Source organism: Pteronotus mesoamericanus, unplaced genomic scaffold (assembly GCF_021234165.1).
Source record: "Pteronotus mesoamericanus isolate MK-2021 breed Mesoamerican mustached bat unplaced genomic scaffold, CSHL_Meso_final scaffold_85, whole genome shotgun sequence".
NCBI classification, from domain to species: Eukaryota; Metazoa; Chordata; class Mammalia; order Chiroptera; family Mormoopidae; genus Pteronotus; species Pteronotus mesoamericanus.
In genome coordinates this window covers 13,177,912-13,204,463 of record NW_026555329.1, presented here as the reverse complement: position 1 = coordinate 13,204,463, position 26,552 = coordinate 13,177,912, and the positions used below count along the sequence as shown (strand labels likewise).

The following is a 26,552-nucleotide window of genomic DNA, read 5'->3' as shown; positions in this document are numbered from 1 at the left end:
AAATGTATATACACATATATAAATTGAATTTTTGGAAACTTTAGCTGTGTTGTCAACTTTGGAAAAACTATCCCAGTTGTACCATGTTGGGTTGGCATTGTACAGAAATTAACAGTCATATTGGTCTAGAAATATTCAACATAATTTTTTCCATTTGTACAGGGGTAATGCACTGTATTAAATATGTAAGGTCTTAACCTACATGGGTTTGATTGCAGAAACCAATAAAGTATTCTCTAATTAATAAAAAAAAATGAAGTATTCATATCATTTTCTTTAGGGACATTTTAAAATCATAAATTCCCCAGAATAGTATAACTGAATTTAAATCCTTCTATGCAGATATCAATAGTAAGAAAGCTTAGAATTCTTTTTGGCTATTTGTCCATTTTACTTTAAGTTTCAGAGGCAAATATTCAAGTATTCATAATAAATATAATATGTTTTTCCCAGAGTATCCTTGCCATGAATTAGAAGTGATTAAAGTTTCAAATAATTATAATGTGTTAGTTTAACCATCTTGCCACAAACCTTAGAGATTATTTTTTATATCACACAGAAAGGCAATACATTATATTATCTAGAGCAAAAAATTAATCATTATTTAAAATATTCAAGACAAAATGACTGCATGTATTTGTAAGAATCTTCATTTTTACAAATTTAGCCTCACAGTTAATTCATATAGTCACTAAAAACTCAATTTTAAAGAAAACATTCTACACAAATTAGTATTTTGAAACAAGGCAGTGATGTTGATACATGCCTTCCCTTTTAATCTTTCAGTGACTAGGACTAAGAAATAATAATGCACAATGATTAAAAAAAAGACAACAACAAAATCCAAAAGAGACACAAACTATTAAAAGAAAAAAAACTTTGAGGAAATTACCTGCCATCAAATGTAATTATATGTGGGTCAGTAAATGAATAGCAGTAAGCAGTTGGGACATCCTTTACTCTGATCTTAAAAGTAAAAATATTTTCAGTAAATATTATCATTAATTGTTATTTAGTAATGTCCAATAAATTGCTTAGCAGCAGTCTGAATAAATTTTAAATTAATTATTTTTAGCATAGTTATTGAAAATAAAATCATTTTAAAATTGAAATAGTATTATAAAAATTTCAAATGTAAAGTTTTCAAGATATATGTTAAACACATATGTTTAAAGCTTAAGTTATAAAGGTATTTTTTTGATTTGTCAACCTGAATGCTGTCTGGAATGTAGCTGTTCCACAGGAAATCCTCATTAACTATAGGTTCCACTATAATGTCTGTAACTCTGTCTCCATCTTGAATAAAATCTGTTACAGCAGTGTAGTACACAAGAGTGTGGCTGCAGGTCCCATGAGCACAGGATGATGACTGGTGAAGGTCCACGTGACAGGAAGACAGTGCCAAATTTAAGCCTAGCTGTTCTTTACCTATGTTATTAAAAAGAAGTATATTGAGAATTTTCCTAATGGAATATACCAACCAAAGCATGTGATCAGTTGATTAACGTGAAACATAAATTGATTGTTCTGAAATTACCTTTTCTTACTTAAAGTATACAGTTGTGATTTTTTTCTAAATAAAAGCAGAGCTGTTGAACTCTAACTGATCTTTACAAGTTATTGGTCAACTTCAATATATATGTATATAGATACATGTATATTACTATTTCCAATAAGGCTTTAAACCCATATGCACTGGATAAAATTCAAAAAGCAATATGTAAAATGTGTCTTTACTTCCGTAAAAAAGTTAAAATCTGACACTGAGTAGCATAATTTGATTTTTTTCGGCCTGAGAATTGGGCCTTGGGTCTATGCATGTCTTGACATGTGTTAGGGCCTGCACTCATTTTCCATCCTTTGAGTGACAGCAATGATTGTTCATACAGGGGTCGCCATCTTAAAAAATAGAAAAAAATCAAAACAACGTAAGGTACTTCCACACTAGTAATAAACTCTCTACCTCTTTTTACCTCCCAAATGTCCCAGTCTAGTCAGAACCTCAAGATGCTTCCTTGCCTATGGAGCCAATAACAAGAAAAAAACAAAATTGGAAAGAAAATGGTAACATAAGAAAAGGAGCTCTAGGAATTTGTGTAATGAAGCAAAAAGGATAGAATCCTTTCAAAACTGTCTGTAAAGAAAGTTTGTTCACACATAATTAATAATTACAGAATCCTTCTGAGAATCAAGGAGGAAGAAAGTCATTAAAAACTTTCTTTTTTCCACATATCATTTTCAGGTGTGAAATCATATTTCCCTGACAGGCTGCCTGCACTAAATTTAAAATCCCTGAAAAAAAAAAACTTCATGCATTTTTCCTAGAAATACATACTTTTACTAGGCATATACAAATGACAGAAACATCCAAACTCTTAAATGCTTCCCTAAAATAAATATGGAATATATGCAGCTTTGATAGAACCCCTGACATAATTTTCCTTAGGTTATGGTACGAGGGCCACGTATTGTTCTTAAGTCTGTGAAAAAAGCAGTATAGGCTTTGCAGAAATAGACTAGAAGACACTAACGTTTTTGTAATGAAAGGAGAGATGTAATGAAAATACACTACGGAAGTTCCTATGTGACGAGTAATATCTAGAATAAAATCCAGAAATTTTCCTCCAGGAAAAAAAGAAAATTATATTTAATTGGCAAAGAATAAAAACATGCAAACTTCTAAAATATAGGAACACCTTTAGGCTATTTTATATCATTATAATCAATGCTTGACTTGTTGAAAGAATTGAGAGCATGCAAATATGGTTTAAAGTATTTTTGTAACTGAAAGAAACCTTTGCCTAATATAATTTTAAAATTACCAATAACATTACTCCCTTCGTATTCTGCCTCATAAACTGTAGTAAAATTTCCATACTATGCTTTTCAGAGGCAGTTTGAGTAAAATTCTGTCAAACAGTCTGAGATGGAGGGTTTAATTTCATGTTTGTGAGTTGTATTTCAAAATATAGTGCCTTGCTCATGGTACTCCTGAAATTTGAGTAACTGGGTATTATCTACTAAACTGTTTACTGTCAGGCACCTTGGAATTGCCTCTCCCTGATTCTCTTTCTACCTCCATCATCTCTTTTCCTGGGTGCACTATTTCCATGAGACTCCAGTAGAATTTTAATCCTTTTGTTTCTCTGATTTAATTAGGAATAATCCAGACATGAAGACCTAGGTACATTTTCTTTGGTGTATTTACTAAATAAAACTTTATCTCTTATGCTGAAAATGTATGCTAACAGAATTATAATCTCTCTTAAAGGTTGTATTTTAAATTACATATATCTTAACATGTTTTGTTTGGTCTCTGCTTCAGAGACTTAGGAAGGCAAAAGAACCCCGTCAGTCCTATAACTGCAATACATGGTTTGTCTCCTTATTATCTTGTTCTATGGGAGAAGTTCAGATGTGTATATGGCTGTGATAGTGACAGGCATGTGACGAGGTATCGAATAATCTACATGATTAGTAAATTAAATAGAAGAATTTTTAAAAGATCGTAAACATAAGCTTATGTTAGGGAGAGAAGTACAGAGAATGCATTGTGAGATCCATGGTGCACGAGCTTGAACTTTTAGCGTAGCTTATCGCCCCTCGTTCCTTTAATAAGATCTGGAAAATCTTAAAGAGACTTTGTTCTTCAATCTCTGAAAACAAAGCAGAAAGAAGAATAAATAGGAGGACGAGGAGAAGGAGAAAAAGGAGGAGGAGAAGAAAAAAAGATGGAGAAAAAGGGGAAGGAGCAGGAGGAGGAGACTGTTCATTACTGTTGTTGTTTTTTTTCCTTATATTTTGAGCCCGCAAGCGATAAACGTGGATTGCAATATGATTGCCCTGGCAATCATAAATTTGGTTCAGTATATTAATATGATTGAGCTATAATTTGATGTAAACATGTAACATAGTGATTTAAATGAGAACACTTCAGTGACTTTCTAGGAGAAACAAAGCATTAGTTATTTGAAATCTAATAATAAAATTGAATGGATTTAGTATATTACCTTGATCAACAGTTTTCAGTTTTAATGAGATTTTGCATTCCTGATGAAGCTCACTGAATTCAGAACAAACAATAGGAATTGTGCTCTCTATCTTCAACTGGTATTCTTTTCCATCTTCTGATATAGTGCTCAATTCAGGTTGTAACTAGTACAAGAAAATATATAAAGCATTCATGTAAAAATAGAATTTATTTCTGATATAATTTTAAGAGGATATTTTTTCTCAACAGGTCATATTTTACTAAATGAACTGGTAGTAATGATTTAAACATTGGAATTTTTTAATTACACAAGATTAATGAAAACCAAACTTTTAAAAACAGCAGCAATACATGGAAGAATACACAGAGTTGCTGTGCATTCTGAGTTTGGGTGTTTGTTTCTCCAACTCATGGTAGTCAGTCTGGTTGGAGCCTGTCTCAGTGAATCTGGTTCTGCAGCAGGCACTGCAGAATGAAGGAGACAGAAAGATTCCTGTATTCTTCCATTTGTTTGCTAATGTTTACTGGCATAATAATGGAACAGTCTATTTATCCTTAGGGATAAATACCATCCCTAATATAAATTATAAACCCAATTATATTTTAACACCAAAATCAAAATATTGTTACCTGAAGTATCTCAATCTTCACCTTATTTCTCAGCGTCTGCTTTCCAGAGTTGGAGTTACTCAGTACAGAATCTAGGACTGGTCCCTACCCTAGATCAGAGGTGAATCATTTTTTGAGGCAGGAAGTGGTTATGCAGTCTTGGTTCTTGGCTAACTTTCAAAACAGATGGTTCTTAGTACAGAATACTCTTACCGTTAGTCTAACCAGAAAGTCTCTGGTGGCTGGCCGTTGGCCCTCATAGTGTATTGAGTTCTCAGTAAAGTAGATCCAAAGGTTCTGTGTTTCTAAGGTCTAGGCTCTCCTTCCCCTCCCACTATGACTATGCTCTTCTGACAACATAATTCACTCTCACTCTTTCCCCTGGTCCCTGTTGTGGATAAATGGTCTCTATTCAGGAACAAGCTTTGTACTGGTTCTGAGTTCTATTCTCACATTCTATCAATTATCCAGTCTTGTCCTTGAACTCGAGATGAGTCCAAATTGAGCTCCGGTCCATGGAGGAGGCGTCAGAGGGTGCACAGGCCTGCCTGCCTAGACCTCTTGGCACTGCCGCACCCCTTCCATTACCCTGGATTCTCTGTCATCTGCTGCAATAGCCCGTCCGTTCCTCAAACCCAGTGCTACCAGCAGTGACCAAAGATACTGTCTGTTTAGATAGAACAAGTTTTGCAGTTCAGAAAGTCCAGATTTCTGGGCCAATTCTACTCTAGCTAGAGGCTCTAGCACTACTCTAATTACAGGCTCTGTCTTCCAAAATGCACGATAACTAAATATTGATACTCTAACTTTTACTTACATGATATAATAAATTATGGGAATAGAACTTGTGTTTCAATTTGAGCTTTTCTGAAATAAATGCAAGCATATTCCATCTTTAGTTCATTAACAGGAGCCTCAAACTTTGCTGCGTATTAGATTATTGGGGTTATTTTTTCACATTTTAAAAAATTACTTATTTTTATTACATTTATTGGGGTGACACTGGTTCATAAAGTCACATAGGTTTCAGATGTACATTTCTATGATACATGATCTGTATATTGCATTGTGGGCCCACCAGCCAAAGTCAAATCATATTCCATCGCCCTTGAGCCTTGGGTCCCAACATCAGTCTGTGACAAGGTCCTATAATCAGTATCCACAAATCACAGTATGGAAAACACAGTTTCAGAAGAATAGTTTCAGAAGAATAATGTTTCTGATCCATCTCTACTGTTACATACCTTAATGCCTGCAAAAAATTCTCGGCTTTCAATGGGTAAACTTTTCACATGTGGGTTCTCCAAGAAAAAAGTGGAAGCCATGCAGAATATCTGTCATATTATTGACAAATAATTATTTAGCAATAACATGGAGGAAATATGGGTAAATTATTATATTTAAATACTTTTATTTTTGGTAGATAACACTTAAGAGATAAACTAAAAAAAATTAAAAACTTGTTTAAAAATTGAGAAAAATTCCACTTTATAAAATACTAATTATTCAAACTTCAACAAAAAGTGTTGTAGACTTTGTATTTAAGATGTACTTAAAAGTGGACAGTAAGTGATAACATCATTGTAAAAAAATGAAAACATTATTTACAAAATAAAATTACATCATTTACGACCTGAAAGAGACATAAAATTACTAGGGTTCACCAATAATAACCAGCTAATTGCTAGGAGCAAATACTCTTAGTCACTAAGATTACTGGCTCATCTAATTATCACTGGAGTTGGCACAATTACCAAGGAAAAAAGGAAAAGAAAAACATTTGTGCTTTATACTATAGAGACCAAAACTATTTTTAGGATATGATGTAAAAATCCATTTTGCAAGTTAATACATTCATGAGAAGAAAAGAAAACCCAGTTTTTTTTAACATACCCTGTCTCCCAGTCTGAGATTCACGCCATCCAGTTCTAACAGGGAGAATGCCTCAACTGTGGTCTCTTGCTTCAGCTCCTCTTTGATTTCCTGAGAAGAAAGCCGAGACCAGGCTATGAGGAATCCCACTGGGTTGTTTGCAGGGGAAACATCAAACACACACCTGCAGAAAACCCTGGACTCTATCAGCTCCACCACAACCTCTGGCCTTCCTGGAGGTGGCGGCGGTGGTGGTGGCACTGAGGCTGACAGCTCACCTGGTAGGAGAAAAACGCATAATTTGTAGTCAGGCATTTTAAAAAAAGGAGACTGGTTTATGGGAAAAGCTCATGAAGTCTGTAACTCAGGGATTTATATTAGAAAATAAAATATATTTATTAGAAAAATAATTCTCCAGCAGTCAGCAAAGTAGCACTTTCTTTTTTCCATCCATAGTCATATAAATATTGATAACAGGGAAATTCATCAGCCATTCAATCTTAATGTATGTTAAATATGTATACCTTTGAAAAGTCTAGCTCTTAAACAAAGAAGTCATTACCTTCTTCTAAACTATTATCTTTTCTAAAAGATAAACAAAAATAATTTAAGTTTTCTACATTATCATTTTTTGTTATAGAGAAAAATAGTCACTCTAATGTAAAATCAAATAACTTACTATTTCACCCTTATAATTTACTCTTGTAACTCAGTTTTTCATTACTCTGGGTTGAAAGAGCTGTTCCTTATGGGAGTGATTATACTGTCTTAGTGAAATATACCAGTGTTACCATATAGTCTTATTCATTTTTCTGAGGTTAAATAAGTGGAGATTCCTCCAGGAACTGAGAGAAATTTTATGATTTTTATCTTTGGTCATTTGCGAGATTAAATCTGGGAATCTAAAACATTTCCAAATAGGTTTTCAAATGTTTTGTTGTTTTGGAAAAGAGTTAAAATATCTGAGTGATAAACTTAAAAGTAAGATTTTAAAATGTTCTAAAATGTACAGTTTTTTTATGATACACATGATAATCAAAATATTAATTTTTCAGTTCTGTAATGTAGATTTTCAAAAATTCTGAGAAACTTTACCTAAACGAATGTGTGGTAGGGGGAGGGGGAACCTTATGTACTTTCAACTATTTTAAAGTGTTATTCTGTTAGATACCATATTGCAAACCCTCATAACAAATTGTTTTCAAATTAAACTAAATAATACATATTTTGTCAAACATTTTAAACATTAGGTCAAATCATCATATTAGGATGAAGGAAATAATAGACTACTAATGAGTATGTATTGATTTTTAAAAAATTTATGTGAGTAAAAATATCTTCTTAAATAAACTAAGAAAAAGAAGTTGAATTTATTTTTAAAGAGAGACAGCTATAGAAATAATTATTAAGAATAAGATAAAAATGACTAAAAAGTAACTCAAAATTAAAATTTTTGAATCAATATTTTAAATAGCATCAACTCTCTGGGCGAGCTGATCATTGCTTGCAAAACTGTAGCAAAGAAAATTTGTTAAAAGAAACTTAAAGTTTTCAATAATGACATGTAAATTATTTCTGCTTGAAAAGTACAATTTTTACTGTGTTCTCAACTCTGCTATTAGCATATGCTAAATATCTTAATAGTCTCTAATTTATCATGATGTTTTATCTATTAACTTTTTACTCATTTTTATGCAAGTGCTTCTTGCTCAAATTGTGTATGATTTTTGTATAGCATTTTTCCAGTTAATTGCATAAACATTCTAAATCACATAAGTAGCTTAAATTTATTGTTTATTGAAGGAAGAAAAGTAATTTTACTACAATATATGTAAATGACAAAGGTGTTCCAAAGCTGTTATACAGAATAGCCAAACAGTTATACTTTATGGTTAAAGTTACAATTATTGGAATATTGTTTTATTCTCTTAAGAACTTAAATTACAGGGTCTAATTACACTGAGACTTTTCCATAAATACTAACTTGTGGAAGTGGGAATTGGTGGGGTGGGGGAAATTTGTGGTGGGAAAATGGGGACAACTATACTTATACAACAATAAAAAAAATAAAATAAAGAATCCGAGAAAACAGGAATGGAAAATTCATTGGGGACTGGAAAGTTCATTAACACCTGGAATAGGACATAGAAAAGCAACTTAGAGTATTTATTTCAAGGACTATTATAGTAGTAGTATTTAAAGACAAATCATATTAATTTTAGGCATGATATCTGAATATCATATAATCTGTCCTAATTTGTTTTATGTCATTATGGCTTATTTCACCATAAAATTTCTTTGTTAAATATATTAATTTTATGTCAACAGTACCACATTCACTTAGAATATTACATCTGGCAAGCAGTTGCTAGAAAAAGGCTAATGTTTCAATAAATAATAGGGATTTCTGCCCATCCCTTAAGGACATGTCATAAATTTAATTAGACAATCTACTCAGAGTGATTTGTCTTAAACAATGTTATAGCAGGTTTTTTTAAAAAACATTTGAAATAACTTAAAATTTTTAACTATGTTAAAAAATGAAAATTACAAACTGAAAAGAGGAGAAAAATTATGACATTAACACTTTTGGTGTTTATCTTTCAAGAATTATTTGGTACAAATGCAATCATTTCTAGAAGACAAAAATGAGATTGTGGTGCATAATCTGATTTCTTAGTTTCAGCATATCATGAGTATCTTCTAATGTCAAGGAATGTATTCCTGTATTTTAGTATTGTTTACAGAATATTTTATCATTATGGATACATCAAAAACATTGAATCAACCAGCAGCGATTGGATAGTTGCAATTGTTGCATATTATTAGAAAAATGGTGTTACAAGTATTGTACCTGCATACTTCTTTAAATATTTCTCAAATTAGATTTTTGGAAGTCAAATTTCAAGGAACAAATACATGTGGATTTATAAGATTGTTGAGATAAATTGCCAAATATCTCATAAAAAGACTCTACCAATATACACACATGGCTGTAGGGTATGTAGAGTATGAACACCCGCAACTCTCTGCACCTTTGCTGGTTCCAGTACTATTTCTTAAAGGCATGATAAAGTGATTTTCATTTTTGATATCCACTAAACTGTGTGTTGTCAAACATTATCATAATTCAATATCTAAGATAAGTCATGGAACATAAAAGCCTGTTGAAATTATTTTTTTATAAATACATTATTAAAAATAAAATCTGATACTTACGAACACAGTCACCTCCTATTTCAATTTCATCAGAGCCACATGGGTGTAATTTTGTCTCAGAAATGGCTGCAAAAAGTTGAAGTTTTTGTATTTATCCAACTGAACATAAACATATAAGTATATTTATACATGATATATGTGAGATGACAATTATTCAGAGAGGTATGTTTTAATACAGGCTAAAACATTCCTTTTATCATAATAATTTTTTTTTCCTTTTTCAGGATGAGATCAAATAGAGATAATTTGGTCTCTTATAGCTTTTATATCTTGTTTTCTAAATTTTAGTCTGCATTAAGTAATGAGATGTTACAATCTTCAGAAATTTATATGTTAGTTTGTTATCAGTTCCTTGGAAATCGCTTTCACCATAAGCATGCACGGGATTACAGAAATATGTCAACAGCTGTCATGATGATACTTATAAATCTGATGCCAATGTTGGTTTATTTGGGGGCTCTCTATTCTTTTCTGTTGATCTATTTGTCTATCTTGATGGTAATATGACACTCTATAGGTTACTGTAACTTTAAAATAAGCCTGAAGGTCAGATAGTGTAAATTGTCCAATTTTATTCCGTGTTAAAGTAGTTTGGGGATTATAGGTACATTCTGTTTCCATATAAATTTTAGAGTGAACTTATCAATTTCCACAAAAAAACCTTCGTGAAATATTGATTAGGACTATTTTGGAGCTATAAATTATTCTGAAGAGAATTCACATCTTAACATTGAGCCTTTTGATTCACCTGTGAAATTGGATGAACTAGAAAATAATTTTAGTTGACAAGAAATAGGAGTGAAGGATTATTCAAAATCTGACTGATAGATATCATTCTGGTTGCTATTTTCCTGTGGATTTTCTCCATTTCTTCCTAAATTCTTGAAAAAAAATTAACCTGAACTTTTTTTTTAAAAGATTTTGTTTCTTTGCTTTTGGACGGAGGGGAAGGCAGGGAGAAAGAGAAGGCAAGAAGCATTGATGTGTGGTTGCCTCTCTCACACTCCTTGCTGGGAGCCTGGCCCACAACCCAGGCATGTACCTTGACTGGGAATCAAACCAGTGACCCTTTGGTTCGCAGACCACGGCTCAATCCACTGAGCCACACTAGGCAGGGCTGAACATCTTTTTTAATGAAGAACAAGATAGTCCCTCAAAAAAATTTATTTTGTGTATAATCTCTTTGCCTTCCATCGTCAATAACTAATGGGCATCTTCGGATGCAAACTTTACATAAAGCCTTTTAAAATATATGCATCAGAGCACTTGTGTTTTCCAAGTTAGGTTTTGCATGAATTATAGACTACTTGAAATATTTATTTCTGATTGTATTAAATACACCTTATCTCCAAAAAAACAAAAAGCAATAACATTGAGTCTTTTGATTTTATGAGCATGGTTTATCGCTCCATTATTCAAGTCCTTCTATAATTTCTGTTAGCAAAATTTTACAATTTTAACTTCATATTTCCTGTACATTTTTCCATATTTATTGCTCAGTATTTTATATGTTTGGTACTATTATTGGTATTTTAAATAAAATTTCTAATTGTTCATTGCTAGTATAAAGAAATATAAATGATTTTGTATGTTGAGCTTTTTCTTTCAGCACTGCAAAACCTCATGTAGTAGCTCCAGCAGCTATTTTGTAGATACCATTGTATTTTCTAACTAAATGATGAAGTCATTTGCATTTATATTCTTAAGGGATACTGTTCCATACTTCTCTTTTCTTGGGATGCCTATATCTGATTTTAGTTTCGGAATAATGCTAGCCTGACAGAGTTTAGAGGTATAGTCACTCATCTATATTTTTCTGGAAGAACTGTGTAAAATTGGCATTATTCCCTGTCTAAATGCAGATAAAAAGGCTAAAATGGACAGGTGTCCTGCACCCCTAGAAGGAAAGCCGGAGACTCATGAAGACCTGTGCTGACATTTTAAAACAAGCACCTCGCCATCAGCAGCGAATATGTGCTCCACATTCATGGTAAGTGACTGTCACTTTAGTTTGCCATCCATGAAGCCTAATTCAAGTTCTGAATGGTATTTTAAGGTAGGCCTTAATTTACACATCAGAGAGGATAATTCTTGTGTCTGTCTAGTTAATGTCATACATTGAGTGGAAATAAAATCATTTCCCAGAAATTCCCTCTCCCTAAAACTAGAAAGAGGACTTGAATATGGTAAAAGAGAGAAAAATTTTGAATGTTCAAACTTAAGAAATTTAGTGGGTGGTAGGGACATTAGAAAACAGGAAATATTTTTTAAGTTTTAAAAGCGTGTCATAAAATGCAAATTTTAAATACTTTTAAAATTAATGCATATAACAGTAACATTTCTGTTGAACTTATTACTTGTATTTTACATATCTTCTGGTATGAAAGTTTGTTTTCATTTTAATAGTTCTCAATGTTTCTTAAACTAACAGAGGTATTTTTTTCCCATTGAAACACCTACAGAATTTTAGACAAATATTTGGCAATGTTATTTGAAATTTTACAAAAACTATCTGTATTTTTGATGGCAAGAGCACTGAGAGAAATGCCAGGAGATGTTTTCCAGAATCTCTCATCTTGGCCATCCAGTGAAGCTGATCCATCTCTCTGGATTTTCTTCTCGGTGACATGCCATAAACTGAGCAGATGGCAAATTCCCAAACTGAACGTGCTGCTTCCAGCCAGGTTTAGCTGGCCAGCAGCTGTATATGACATGTGAAGATCCACTGTCTCACTCTCTTAGGGTAATTGTCCAAAGATTCCTCAATGCACAGAAAATAAAATGCAGAGTTCCCTAAGTGTCAGGCTGCACTGCCCTTTCAAATCTGTCTTGTTATGCTCTCCCTCACTCGTCCAAGACCACCACATTCTTACCACCTTAAGGCCTTCTGTGTATTGTTGCTCTGGGGTGTGCTCCCCCTCGCTCTGTCTGCCCGAGGACTGCGTACCCTCAAACTCTCAGTGTCAGTTCTCAGAAGAAGCTTTCCCCAGTGAGATGCCATCCCGAATGTCATCCTCCTTTCACCTCCAGTATTCTCATCAAACAGCAAGGTTTAATTTTTTCATCCATACCATTAATTGCCATTTCTAATGGTATGTATATTCCTTCCCACAGTTTTGCTGTACTGTGTTATTTGGGGTTTTCTAGTTTGGAAAGTCTAACCGCCTCAGGATGAACATATTCATAGGTGTTGCTCATGTAATTATTATTATTTGCAAGTGTTTGCTTAGTTTATTAACACTGGTATATAAACGTATCTTCCAGTATTTTCAGTCTTTTATATATGAATTTGCTCATAATTAGACTGGGGTTATGACTTTTAAGGAAGAATACCATAAAGGAGAAGTGCCCTTGTTATTGCATGTTATCAGTATATAAATGGTATCATCATTTATAAACATATTATCACCAGTGATGTTAACCTTTGATACTTTCACATCACCAATTATTTTCTGAGGATATTAAGATCTTGGCAAAGAATCCTAAACAAATCTGGCCAATTTAAACCAGAAATTTAGCATCACTCGAGCAATAATAGTAGATCAAATCTCTTGAGCTTTGCATTAGCGCCGTACAGCCGACCCAGAGAATGGCACGAACACATCATCATACACAGTTCCATGATTAGCAGTTCATTTGTATTACCCGTGTTTTCTTACCTTCTGCACAATACCCCATACATCCCTGGGTGGGTTGGAGTAAGTACACAAAAAATTGTCCACAGTTTCTTACAGACACTGGGATTTGGAAAAGACAACAGTCTTTTGTAGTGCTGAGCAAGAACTGCCAGGTGGCACAAGCTGTCAGTTGCGTGATCTCCCCAGGTGGAGGCAGCGTTTCTGAGTCCCCCAGAGACAGCCAGATGGGAGCCTGGGTTCCACAGTGGTTCATCTTTTGCATCAGACAAAACAAAGTGTGGAAATCCAGTTTATTTTCATACATGGTAGATAAAGCAGTTTTGCATTTTCATCTAAACAACCTTTAAAATATTCAATGATCAATCATACTTTTAAAAATCTCATAGCTTGTACCTGTGCTATGAAAGTAGCTTTATGGAATATAGCACTTAAAGGTAGATTCTTCATAATTAATATAATCTTATTTAATTTAAATATCTGTATTCCATTTGTTACATTTGTATTATGAACAAGAAAATTCAGTATCAGATAATTTAGTAAAATAGCTGACACATTCTACGACAAAATAAGTCAGTTTAAAGCCATCTTAACATATAGCACAAAGATAAACTGATCTTAGGGAGTTTTTTAAAAAATTGCTGGAAATAGTATATGAAAGAAGTTAATGTACAGTTCAAGAGGCATAAAAAAATCAGGATAGAAGGAAAGAATTGTTCAAAATCTGGTGGAAACAATTGGAGGGCAATTTGAAAAAAATGAAGTTAAAGTATCATTTGAAGCCAATTACCAAATCAGTTTCAGATGAAAAATAGAATTAAATAGGAAATTAACCCAGGGAAAATAAGAGACTATATATGATTTGGAAATAACCGAGGCACTTAACTAAATGCATGACCTTGGGCACTTAACATCCTCTGTTTTTGTATTAGGTGAATTGTAGTATCCACCTCACAGCGCTGTGAAGTATAAATAAAATAGTGCATATAACACAACTGCTACATAGCAATGGCTCAATAATCATTAGCCAGACTATAATTCTTAATATTATTGTTATTTTCATGCTTAAAAAACAGAGGGAAATCATAGGTGAAAAGATTGATAGTTAAATAACAATTTAAAAACAAGACAAATAAGTTAAATATAGAGAAAATTACTTGTTAATAACATTATATTTTGTATATATTATTTATTGGTACATTATTATATTTCTTATTTGATTTTAGCCATGTAATATCCATTTTAAAATTCTACGACCACAAATGGACAAAATACACAAACATAATTTAAAGAATAAATACAGATGTTTAATGAATACATGCAAATATTTAGTACTGGAAAATGTATTTTTATCTATTGCTGCTGGAGTTAAACATTAGCATTATATTTTTGAAAAACAATTTAACTATATGTATTTAAAACCTCAAGAAGATTAAAATAGAACAATGATTTATATGCACATTTCCTAACTGCATAATTACTTATTATAGCAAAAGCCTAAAAGTGCACACATATGGTAATGGTTTAAATAAATATGATGTATACGTTGACAGAATATTATATTTGAGCTTATATAAAGAATTTTTAATAACAGGAAAATGTTAATGCTATAGCTGTAACTGAAAAATAAACATGTTTGTACAATTGAACATTAAGCATGAACCTTACAAAACAATATAAATAAGAAGGAACAACAGAAAAATGTTAATGGTGGAATGAGTGTGTGGGCGGATTATAAGTGAATATTATTTTATCACCTGTCCTTTATTTTCTAAGTTTTCTATAATGCACGTAAGTCACTTTGCACATTATGAATAAAAAGTTATTTATACAGACTTGTAAGATCCTGTAAACAAAAAGAAAATTCTATCAACTCTCCAGCTGAATGGTGCAAAGACACGGCTCCGGAGGGTCAGGAGAGCGGGCGCAGGGAGCTGTGTCCTGTCCCCAGGTGAGCAGGGGTGAGCAGGGGCGCCACTGACCTCCAGGAAAAGAGCCACTTCACCTTGACGTTTGTGTGAGGTTCTGGAATCAATTATAAGTAATTCAGCCACAAACTAAAATATAGAACTAAGAGAACTCAGATACCTAAAGAGGTAGTGAATTTCCTCACATCTTACTTTCAAATTCTGATTATTTTTTTAGTTTATTGCAAGCAGAACATCACCAAAATGAGAAGCAAACAAACAAGGAGAAAATCAGACAGCTACAATGCCACAACTTAAAATTTGGGTATCTTTCCTGAGGTGTCTTTTCACATAGTTAGTTACATGCTTAAAAGGGAAGATAATTCCTGTTTTTGCATAGTTCACAAAATGTGGGTGACGATAAGGAAAATTAGCCTTCTATTTAAGACCGACAGGAATGGAAGCAGGTTTTTCAGGTTGCTCATGGTTAAGGACATGAAATCTGGAGAATGAAGACCTGCTATCCTTGTTTGCTGACTCCAGGGGTGTCCCACCTAAGAATGTGTGTCCCTCACTGTATAAGGGAAATAAGAACAATAGATTCATTCTGGAGCTGCTGTAAACATTATATGAGCTACTAGAGGTAAAAACACTTGGTGCACTGCATGAGCATAGCAGAAACTGTTACTATCTTTATTACATAATATAAGAAGAAACAGGAATACTCCAGATTAATTCAATTAATACAAAATAAAAATAATAATGCAGCATGGGAAATACATTGGGTGTAATAAGAGTCAATCCTCCTATGAAAAAAATACATAAGAAAAAGCACACGCAGTTCTTAGTAAGAGTTGAAATACCTCGACACATTTGGTTGGCATCTCAGCAGGTCTGTCAAAGATGAGAAATCGATACCATCCAGCCGCAAGAGAATGGTCACATATCAGGTCTTGAGTGGCTGACTGCTGGAGGTGCATTGAGTCAAAATGGACACTTCTGTGAGGGCTCTGAAGTAACTGGTGTCCCCCAGGAGAGCACTCTTGAGCTAGGAAGGAAAGGGAGGTGTCTTTATGTAAGTACATTCTTCATTAAAATAGTTCAGCTCTCAATTAAAATTGATTCCCAAAACAAAAATAAATCAAGTCAAATCAACCTATAATTGCACATAAAGACCCTCTGAAATGTCAGCGTCTCCGTAGTCAAAGATCACTTACCTCAAACCTTTTCATAAATACAATAAACCAATTAACAAATTCTCTAGAATGCTTTTTTTTTTTACATATTTGAGCTTTAAGGACTTTATTTTCATTTAATTTGGACTAGCAATATTTTTTTTAATTTCCAGTTGCAGTTGACATATTGTATATTAGTTTCAGGTGTACAAGTTAGCAATTAGGCATTTATATACTTTACGAATTGATCATCCTGGTAAGTTCAACAAACAATATTGCTGATGGATTCTGAGTTAGGATTTGTTACTCCTACCATACCTTCTTAGAAGAAATCTAAGATCTAAGTAAATACATGGAAATATATTCATGTTCATGGATCAGAAGACTTACTGTTATTAAGATGGCAATACTCCCCCAATTGACATGCAAACTCATCACAGTCTTTATCAGAATACCAGCTTACTCCTTTGTAGAAAATGACAAACTAATTCTAAAAATCATGGAAAATTTCAAGGGATCCAGAAGAGCTAAACCAGTCCTCAAAAAGAACAAAACAAGAGTACTCCAATTCTCCCATTTCAACATTTAGTACAAAGCAACTGTAATCAAGATAGTATGGTGCTGGCTTAAGGATAGACAGAGATTGATGAATAAAACTGAGTGTCCAGAAATAGACCCAAATAGCTGTGGTATTCAATGGATTTTTAATATAGGTGCTAAGGCCACTCAATGGGAAAAGGACAGGCTTTTCAACAAATGATGTTGGGAAAACTGGATATTGGCATGCAAAAGAATGAAGTTGGACCCTTACATTATAACAGTTACAAAATTTAACTCAAAATGTATTAAACACTTAGAAAAAAATGTTGAGGTAAATCTTCATGATTTTAGATTTGGCCATGGATTTCAACATATGACAACAAAGCACAAACAAGAATAAAAAAGATAGAGAAATTGGACTTCTTCAAAATTAAAAACTTCTGCTTCAAAGGGCATTATCAAGAAAGTAAAAAAAAAATGGGAAAAAGTAATTGCAAATGACATATTTGATAAGAGAATTGTATCTAGAATATACAAATAACTCATATGATTCAATAACAAAAAGGCCAACGACCACATTTAAAAATTGTCGAAGAATCCGAGTAGGTGTTTCTCCAAAGAAGATATGCAAATATCCAATGAACACATGAAAAAATGATTGACATCATTAGCCACCAGGGAAATGCAATCAAACCACAATGAGATGTCACTTCACACCCACTAGGATGACTAGAATCAAAATCTCAGATAATAACAAGTGTCAGCAAGGATTTTTATAAATTGAACCTGTCATACACTTCTGCAGGGTGCAAAACAGTGCAGCCACTTTAGAATATATTTTGGCTGTTTCTCTAATATTTAAACATAGACTTACCCTATGATCCAGTAATTTTACTCCTAAGTATATGCCTAAAAGAAATGAAAACAACACCATACAAAATCTGTACCTAGGTGTTTATACCAGCATTATTTATGGAAACCAAAATGTGGGAAGAATCCAAATATTTATCAACTAGTGAATGTATATACAAATTGTGGTGTATAATTAACAATGGGAATTTATTTCATTACAAAAAAAGATGAAGTACTGATACAAGCTACAATACAATCCTTGAAAACATTATGCTAAGTGAAAGAAGTTAATCACAAAGGACAATCTATTATATGATTTTATTTATAGAAAATATGCAGAATAGGCAAACCTATACAGCAGAAAGTAGATTAGTGATTAGACATTATTAATTTTACCAACATATGAGCCTCGAACCTGAGAAGGATCACAAGATTTTATCTAACTGTAATAAATAATATTTAATGTTATTACATGTACTTTGAACAGTTCTTCATGAATATCTAGTCAGTCTGTAAGCAAACCAAAAAAGGCACAGATTAATGGTACCTTGTTATCATTATGAAATAACTTAATAAATTGGGTTCTAATATCATTTTTAAAATTTTACATGAGTGAGTGTTTACTTCTCTTTTTTTTTACAGAGCAAACTTGCCTTAGTAAAATAGATTGAGATCAACAAGATGATGAAAAGACAAAATAACATCTAAGCGGTTACAAATGTTGCACATATTTTTTTCAAACTGCAAGTTTTTGTACATAGATCAGATTTATTTCTGAAAAATATAAGGAAACAATATAAGAACAAGTAACCTTTCATTTCAGGTTCTTATGTGTATAACACAAAAACAATCAAGAAAGGTTAATGTTATTTTTTTCTGAGGTAAAAACAATAATTGAAAAATAAAAGCAATATTTACCTTATATAACATTAATTCCTTGTAGGCAACAAATAACAACTCAATATTTCCAGAAAAAAATAAAGAAGCCCAATAATTAAGTTTGTGAGAAAGCAATTTATAGACACCTACAACTCAGTGTGGGCTGGAGAAGGATACTGAGAGTCTTGGAAAAGCTTTCCCTGTTCAACCTCAATGCACATTCTTAAATTCAAACTTGGTGACCGAAGTTAGTATTTAACAGAAGTTCTATGATAATTATAAAAGAAAACATTAAGCAAAGGCTCAAAAATATATTCAATTCTTATAAAGACTTAAGTATTTGTCACCTATTAGTATCATTACCTTTATAGATTAATAAAAGGTGGTTTTCCTGTGAATGCTAACCATTTACATATCATTGCCTGTGGTAGCTGCATGAAAACACACGGCCTGAAGGAATCATACTTGTGTCTCGCATAGCAACACATGTAAAAATGTGGGGCTCCTGCCACCCTTGTGGGGTGGCTGTTTGAGGAGGACACTGACCTTTTCTTTAGAGGCAGCTGTGGGGATGAGGACACAGTACTGTATGTGACAGCTGACTGCAGGTCACAATGGACAGCAAAAGCTTATAAAGGTGGCCTGCAAGGGGCTGTGGTTTAGACCAAGGTGGAGGCTCCAGAGAGGACATGCAGCAGTCTTAATGAAAGAGGGACATGGGTGGCGGAGAAGTGCCAGGGACAGACACCTGCTGCCCATGTTCTGTGGCCGCATGGGGAAACTGCAGAGGCAGCTGTGGAAGGGTGAGTTTGCCATGTTCAAGTGCATTCCCATATTTGAGAGCGATTTCATCCAGATAAACGAAACAGGGGAACTGATCGATGTGTTCAACAGTGCGCAAATGGTCACTGTTGGCATTGCATATACCTGCTCCGACACCATAATACCTGACATCATGCTGCTGGCACGACCGGCTGTCACCTGTGCAGTCAATGCTAAACAGGACAGACATAGCCCGGGGAAGGGGCTCAAGTCAGTGAAGAGCTTAGAGCTGACCAGGCTGCTGCCTTTGAAGTTTGTAATGTTGTCCATCCACAATCATGAGAAACAACAGCTCCACTTGAAGCTTGCCACTGGCCGCTCTTTTTACCTACAATTATGCCCTCCTTCAAATATAAATGTAGATCTGTTTGCACACTGGGAAGACCTGGTGTTCTTCCTGAGACCGCCAATGGAGGCTTACAGCAGTACCCACGCCATACCAGCTTATGAAATGTCGGACATACCTGTGTTGGAGGTAGAGGACATGATGAACCCAGAAGTAAGTTTTTGCAGAAACTCTCCAAAAAACTCTCCAAGAGGGTCTCAGAGTGCTTCAGGAGGGCAACCCAAGGCTCTTAGGCCGCTCCCTTAGGCTGATGGGGGAAACACTGCACGTGAAGGGGCTCAGGCCAGACGAACCAGTATGTGGAGGCCTTGGCACACTGGAGAGGTCCCCCCAAGTGCGTCTGAATACGCGACGTCCCTTAGATGGGAGTTCCTCCAGCCCCATACCCAGTGGTGTGACGCTGTCAACAGCATCCTAACCATGGCTCTGTCTGGAGCACTTATATCTTACTGTGGACGCAGGCAGTCTCCTCTGCTATGGGACATTTTTAACTATGAGAAAGCCCTCTCTTTTTTTGAGCCATGAACTGATTTTTGTATAAATCTGTGGCATTGTAGCATGCTTTGCACACGGGTGCACAATTAGTTTGTAGCTGTCTGAATGCAAAAGGGACATAGCTTTTGACGCTTTTGACAAGCAGTCCTTCTTTGGGAATCTGTTTTGTAGAAGTGTTGAGACAAGTGTATAAAAGGTAAAAGTGTGAGGATGCTCCCTGGTGAATGGCGCTGGTGCTCTCCCTGGCACTGGAGCGGTCTGAGCAAAGCTGCAGTGACTCTTTGGCAGGGAGCCATAGGGGGATTCCTGCATCCACTGGGAAACTGGTCTCAGTAACTTCCAAGGTTCTTAACGAGAAGCCCTTGAAGACCGGTGACAGCCCTTTCTAGTCTCTTATGTTTTTTGTTTTTTTTTTTATCTGCTGCTGTGTTCTTTCCCTTGGCTCAGGCCATGGAGCTCCATGGAGAAGGTGACCAAGACCAGGTCAGCATCAGAAGCCTTCCCATGTCTGCTGAGGTGTCTGAGGCCACCTCTCTTGCTTATGCCGGTGGGGAAGAAGTCCAACAATATGCTGCAGGCGAATACTCTGTGCTTAGGGACACACTGGCTTTTCTAGCCCCAGCATTAGCAGAGCGTGACCAGGGGGCAGGACAAGAGACAGCGGCAGTAACACCCAAGGGCAGTGTGAGTATGGCTGCAAAAGGGGAGACAACGAGCAAACCTGTTAGAGAGACTGTGGAAGGTCCAGGAGCTGGACCCTTCAAGGTCTCAGCCTGGTTGAGTGAAAACAATATGCATGAACAGAGTGGAGGCCAGAGAGTCTCCCAACACCGGGCTGAAGCCCCTAGGAAGATAAAGGAAAAGAAGAAAACTGCCACCCAAAGGCCTTCCCATTCTGGTACGAAGTGGGAGGACCAGTCAATCCTCAGATCTGATGGAAGCACTCAGGGAGAGCAGAAGGAGGAGGACCAGAGCAGCCCAGCGGGCCACGGACATGGCTTCTCCCTCCCAGGAATCACCTCGGCATCACCCAAGGGGGTCTAAATCACCTCAAAAGCCAAGGAGGAGACGATCTAGAGCTAGTTTGGGTGGGGGGGAGCATAATCCAGAGATCTGTTCCCTCGCCCTTCCCCCATTCTGCAGCTCTCCCAGATCTAGGAGGGAACATTGTAGCCGTGTGTGGAACTCCTGGATATCGACTGGAATAGATCCAGTGTTATGATACGCCCACCCATTTCAAGGTGGGGAAACTGAACTTTACTGAAGTGGGTCAATTCTTTCATTTCTATGTCCCGTAAAAAATAAAGAATTTATAAATTGGTCTGATAAAGCCTCAAAGAAATTCCAGTCTGGGTCCCCCCTCCCTAAGTTGAAGTGGACATGTGATTCCTAGTATATACTTGGGCTATTTGGACCAGATGCCCAAAGAGTTTGCTGTTTTGGGAGCTATCTCTGTGCATCAAGTAGCCCATAGGTTGAGCTTGCCAGTGTGTGAGAAGTAACTATGTCTGAAGTATTACATACTGTGTGTTTGTAACACTGTGTGCCCAGAGATTTCAGTGGGTTTGGAATGGTCCATTGCTCTAGAGTACTTACTTTTTTCAAAATGTTGTTTGTCTGGCACCATTGTGTGTTTGAAGGAATAACTATTTCTTCATCATTACTGTGTATAGAGTGGTACATTTGTTTGGGTGCATTTTATCGTTGGCCATATTATTGAATTTACCACCATTTCCCACATCCTAAAAGTTTCAGTCACGCCCCTTTCTTCTAGCTGCTAAGGGGACCCAGTGCAGACATGGTGGTGGGTCGTGCTAGGAAGCAGTTTCTCAGTGCTCCAGCATGTTCCCCGGCCCCGATGTTCGGGTCACCAGAAGCATCCCAGCCACATGAGACAGGAGTCCATCACTACCTGTCATCACTCTACCCTGCTTGCCACAATTCTGAGTCTCACACTCAGTATTCCCGTAAGGGAAGAGAGCTGCTAATTCCGCCCCTGAGAGCTTCACATTCTAGGCTTGCATCCTCTCATTGCACCTCTGCCCAAGACCAAAGGCTTCCAAAACAACTGTCGTTCTACTCACTCCCTCTTGCCTTTGCATCTACAAAGAGTGAGGGCTTTTACGAAGCTGAAAAACAGGCTTATCCAGAGGGAGTATAGGCACCAGCATTAGACAAATTGGGCTTCACCCCAGGCTTTCCCAATCAAGGCTGTCTGACCTTGGGAGTGATACTTAACCCCTCTGAACGTTAAGGATAATAACAATAATACCTAATCAACAGAGTGTTGTCAAGATTCACTCATTCTCAAGGTGAATTCAACCACAATCACAGCTCAGAGGTTCCTTATGAGCCTTCTGGAAGACAAGTCCAGCACAGGGATTGCTCAGGCTCTGCGAAGGTGTTGGTTTCAGGGTGCTGTCAGGAAATTTCATCCTGGCTTCAGAGGCCCACACTGGGCTCCATGGAATGTCAACCAAAAGCCTTTGATGCAAATATAAACTCCAACAGGAATCCCCAATTTGGGGTGCGGTGAAGAAGAAAAGTTTACAAGCAGCTCGAGGGTAATGCAGCATAACTGTGAAAACCGCACTGCTGTGGAACAGCTGGATAGTGCTACAGCCCGGCTGCCGTGAAACAGCCTGGCGGTGAGGCTGCCGCTGGCCAGGTGTGCCTGGGGCCGGGCCCCTCTTCAGCCAGGCAACCTGGGCGGCTCTGCCCCGGCGCCGTCTGTCTGGCTCCAGCTCCGCTTTGTCCCAGTCGGCGGGGGCCGCCCCCGTCTGCTCCCCAGCCGCGGATCTGTTCTGCTGTGTTCCGCGACGGTGTTTCAGCTCCAGCCAGGGAAACGCGCAGCCTTCAGTCTTCGCCCGTGGGTGGATATTTTGTATTCATTGTATTTTGAACTTTTCTTTGTCGTGGATAAAGAAGTGGGAGGGGCGCTATTCTCTGCGTAGAGATCTCTATTGCAGTAAGTAGCAAATCGGATTCTAACATGTACACAAAAATACCATCACAAAACTTCAGTTACTGATTTGTTGTAGGAATAAAATGCTCATCCATTAATTATTCCCGTCTCTGGGGTGGGAGTGGGGTAGAAATTGTGGTTTGGAACTGAACTCTCTTCGGATAATTCGCATTAAATTGCAGATAGAATAACTGACATACCCCCCAAAAAGTTTCTTACATAAAAGGGACCTTAAGGAGCAGAAGAGAAACAAAAGAACATAAACAGAACCAAGCGTCTGAAAGCAGGAGAATAGGAGGTAACAGCCGCCAGTGCACTACGGAAAATTAAAAGTGACCATTCAAAGACAACTGTGGGCCAGAGCAGAAGTAAGTGAGAGGCACCTATCAGATGCGGCCATAAATACGCTCCACATATCGCCCGGGAAGTCCCATTCTCCCAAAAGTCGGGTTGGCGCACCTGCGCTCTCATCCACCAGCGCCCTACCTTGCTGACCATTCCCTGGGGCCAGAAGTATCAGTGCCAGCGCCAGCGTCCGCGTCCAAACTCCGCCAGGCATTGCTGCTGCCACGGGTAGGGACGAAGGCATTGCGAGCCCCGGGAGAACAGGGTCGCTGTAGCCCTTCTATCACAGGACTTTCTCACTCTGTTCCTGCTCGGCCTTCAGGGTCGATCCTTGTTCTCGCTCTGGGACGCCCCCAGCCTTTCCCAGGGCCAGCGCTATTGAGCCTTGTGACTCCTCCTTCCCAGACCCCGCCCCCTGCCGGGAAGCCACGCCCAACCTGACCCGGGAGCCCGAGGTGCTCCTGGCGAGTCCTGGCTGTGGGACTTGGGATGTCAGCAGAAGTCACTCAGCCAGGAGGCAAGCTCCCGGGATTTAGGTTGGCACCTCGCGTGCTGCTGTTTCAACAGATGCTTTAGGGAAACGTAATAATCCCCCAAATTGTTCAGATCAGCCTCCAATAAAGGAAGGCTTGGAAGGTTCTGTTGAAAAGGGCGGTGCCCTATCAAACCTGCAGGCGGATTTTTAATCTGCTTGTCAGAATTGCTTCATGCCTCCCCAAAGGCACACGTGCTTCTCAGAAGTTGCTCCTGCCACCTCACACCTCGGACAGGAAGATGGGAGAAGCGAATAGAGATTAATGTAGCAACAGAAGTCGTTCTTTTCCTTGACCTCTCTGACAAGTTTTCGAAAATGGAAGGGAGGACATTTAGACATTTTCCAAACACGTGGGATCAGTCAACGTGTATTTGCTGATTCATATTCCCAGCGCTCTCTCAGTTGTGCAGTGGTGACTCAGGATCCTTCAGCACGTGGTCACAAGGCGCCCAAGGCTGCCTTGTCGGTGGTCTCCAAACTGAGGTTGTCTAGAAATGTGTGGTGGCCTCTGGAGAGGGAGCCCCTCACTTTTTTAGAAAACAGATTCTTCATTTTTTTATGTTATTAAATAATACCTCACTCTCCTAGCTTCTGTTTGGCAGTCTCAGATCTAGAGTCCCTTTATTCACCACGTGGGACTCTGCCCTCAGAGCCTGCACCTGAGGGGAAAGAAGACCCTGGTCAACAGAGGAAGTCCTGGGCTCCTGGTGGGCGCCTGGGCTCCGGACACAGTTCCGCCCATAGAGTTGGAGGATTGAAGCTTGCACTAGGAATGGCGCTAAAGACAAGAGGTACCGAAATACATAAATAAGTTATTTTAAAAGTCATTTATAATGTTTTATTTGAGAGAGAAGTTGCCATTTAAAAGTTTAAAACATGTTTCCAAAAGTAGAAGCATTAACCCATCTTGGGGTGCACAAAACTTCTGTGGAGCCCCCTTGTACATGCAGAGAAGGCACTTGAGCTTCTAGAACAAAAATGAAATATAACTGCGGTGGGAGTATGCAGATGATTTTCATTCGAAAATCTAATTGTGGAAGAACAATTTAATGTGAGCAGGATGAAATCATGTAGATTTTTAGTGCACATCTTCTGTTTCAGCTTATAAAACCCTAATAAAACTGAGACAGAAAACTAAAAATTAATTTTCTCAATCCATTCATGAAATCACCAGGAATAAAGAAATGGTTATGATCAGGATTAAATTATAACAGGCTTTGTGTAAATTTATTGTTCAGCAATATCTGTAAAATGCAATCAACTTTTATACTTTCTTGGAGCACAATTATCACTTACCTAACTTCCAACAAACCCTGAACATACATTTTAAATTATAACAGGTCTCATTTTTCCCTTCCACTTTTGATTGATGAATACCAGTTTATGAATTTACAATAGACAAAAAACCAGTTTTCCTCCACGTGAGTTAAGATGGGAAAAAGCTGAAAATAAATTGTTTTGCAAATCTCCATGGAAATTTCATGTAAACTGGTTTTGGGTCTGCAAAAATACACTGAATAAAAATTAGTTATAGGACTGAATGAAAAACAAAAAAGTATTAAAATGCTGTTTTAACATATCAAGTAAGACGCATCAAAAATTGGGATAAGATTCAAAATTTTTAACTTTATTTTTGAAAAGGATAAAAAACAAATAGATGCATGGTATCCTAATTATTAGTACTGATGGTACCTGTAAAATGCAGTAAATAGCACCAAAAGAGAAATAATAATGAATGTTGACGGAAGATGAAAAGAGCTAATAAGTACAATGTGATTCAAATGGGGGGCGGGGGGAAGCCTGTCAGGAGGAAATTTCAAATGATGATTTCCTTGGGGAAAAAATAACTCTGCTCTTGTTAGGATCATTTCTAAAATAATCATGAACTTGTAACTTGTATGGGCAAAGCCCCCAAATTCAGGGGGCAGAAAGTCACACTGATTTGTATAAACCCTGGGGTTAGGACACCTGGGTTCTAATCCAAGATCTCCTACCTCTCTCCTGGGTGTGTAACCTCGGATGGCATGCTTTACTCCGCTAACCTCATTTTTCTGTACAGTGGCAATGACAGTAATTATGCCTACCCCATAGTTTAAGAAACAAAAGTGTATGTATGTGGGGGCGGGTGGGAGGCAGGGTCTGGAAAGAGCACGTAGATAAGGGGCCGGCTCAGAGTAGCTAACATGAATGTATATAATAGTTTGCTGTTACTAAAACAAAGGTGCAAGACCACATAATTATACTTTTTCATATAGTGTTATTATATAAAGCTGTTATCTTTTTTCCTGCATTATCCTGTTACAGTATGTGATATAATTTAGAATGCCCTTACTGATAAAAACTCATGTTTAAACAACATATGAAT

At 36.7% G+C, this 26,552-nt stretch overlaps 2 protein-coding genes across 2 annotated transcripts in view; one reads left to right on the top strand and one right to left on the bottom strand.

Moving 5' to 3' along the window:
- VWDE (von Willebrand factor D and EGF domains) overlaps positions 1-23,866 on the bottom strand; it is a 61,146-nt gene extending 37,280 nt beyond the window's left edge. Inside the window, exons 1-9 of the mRNA XM_054563828.1 lie at positions 23,794-23,866; positions 16,097-16,281; positions 13,351-13,582; positions 9,692-9,757; positions 6,494-6,750; positions 5,845-5,934; positions 4,011-4,155; positions 1,211-1,428; positions 893-966 (exon numbers count right to left, since the gene is read on the bottom strand). Of these exons, the coding sequence (XP_054419803.1) occupies positions 893-966; positions 1,211-1,428; positions 4,011-4,155; positions 5,845-5,934; positions 6,494-6,750; positions 9,692-9,757; positions 13,351-13,582; positions 16,097-16,281; positions 23,794-23,866 (1,340 nt within the window). The remainder of the gene's footprint in view (positions 1-892; positions 967-1,210; positions 1,429-4,010; positions 4,156-5,844; positions 5,935-6,493; positions 6,751-9,691; positions 9,758-13,350; positions 13,583-16,096; positions 16,282-23,793) is intronic.
- Positions 19,452-20,093, top strand: LOC129063328 (Golgi-associated RAB2 interactor protein 6-like). The gene has a single exon (XM_054564339.1). It carries the CDS (start codon positions 19,452-19,454, stop codon positions 20,091-20,093), a length of 642 nt encoding a protein of 213 aa, XP_054420314.1.
- Positions 23,867-26,552: the final 2,686 nt, after the last annotated feature.

Bases quoted from the DNA above. Each gene is read 5' to 3' on its own strand.
- LOC129063328 (XM_054564339.1), top strand. From the start codon at position 19,452: ATGGGGAAACTGCAGAGGCAGCTGTGGAAGGGTGAGTTTGCCATGTTC.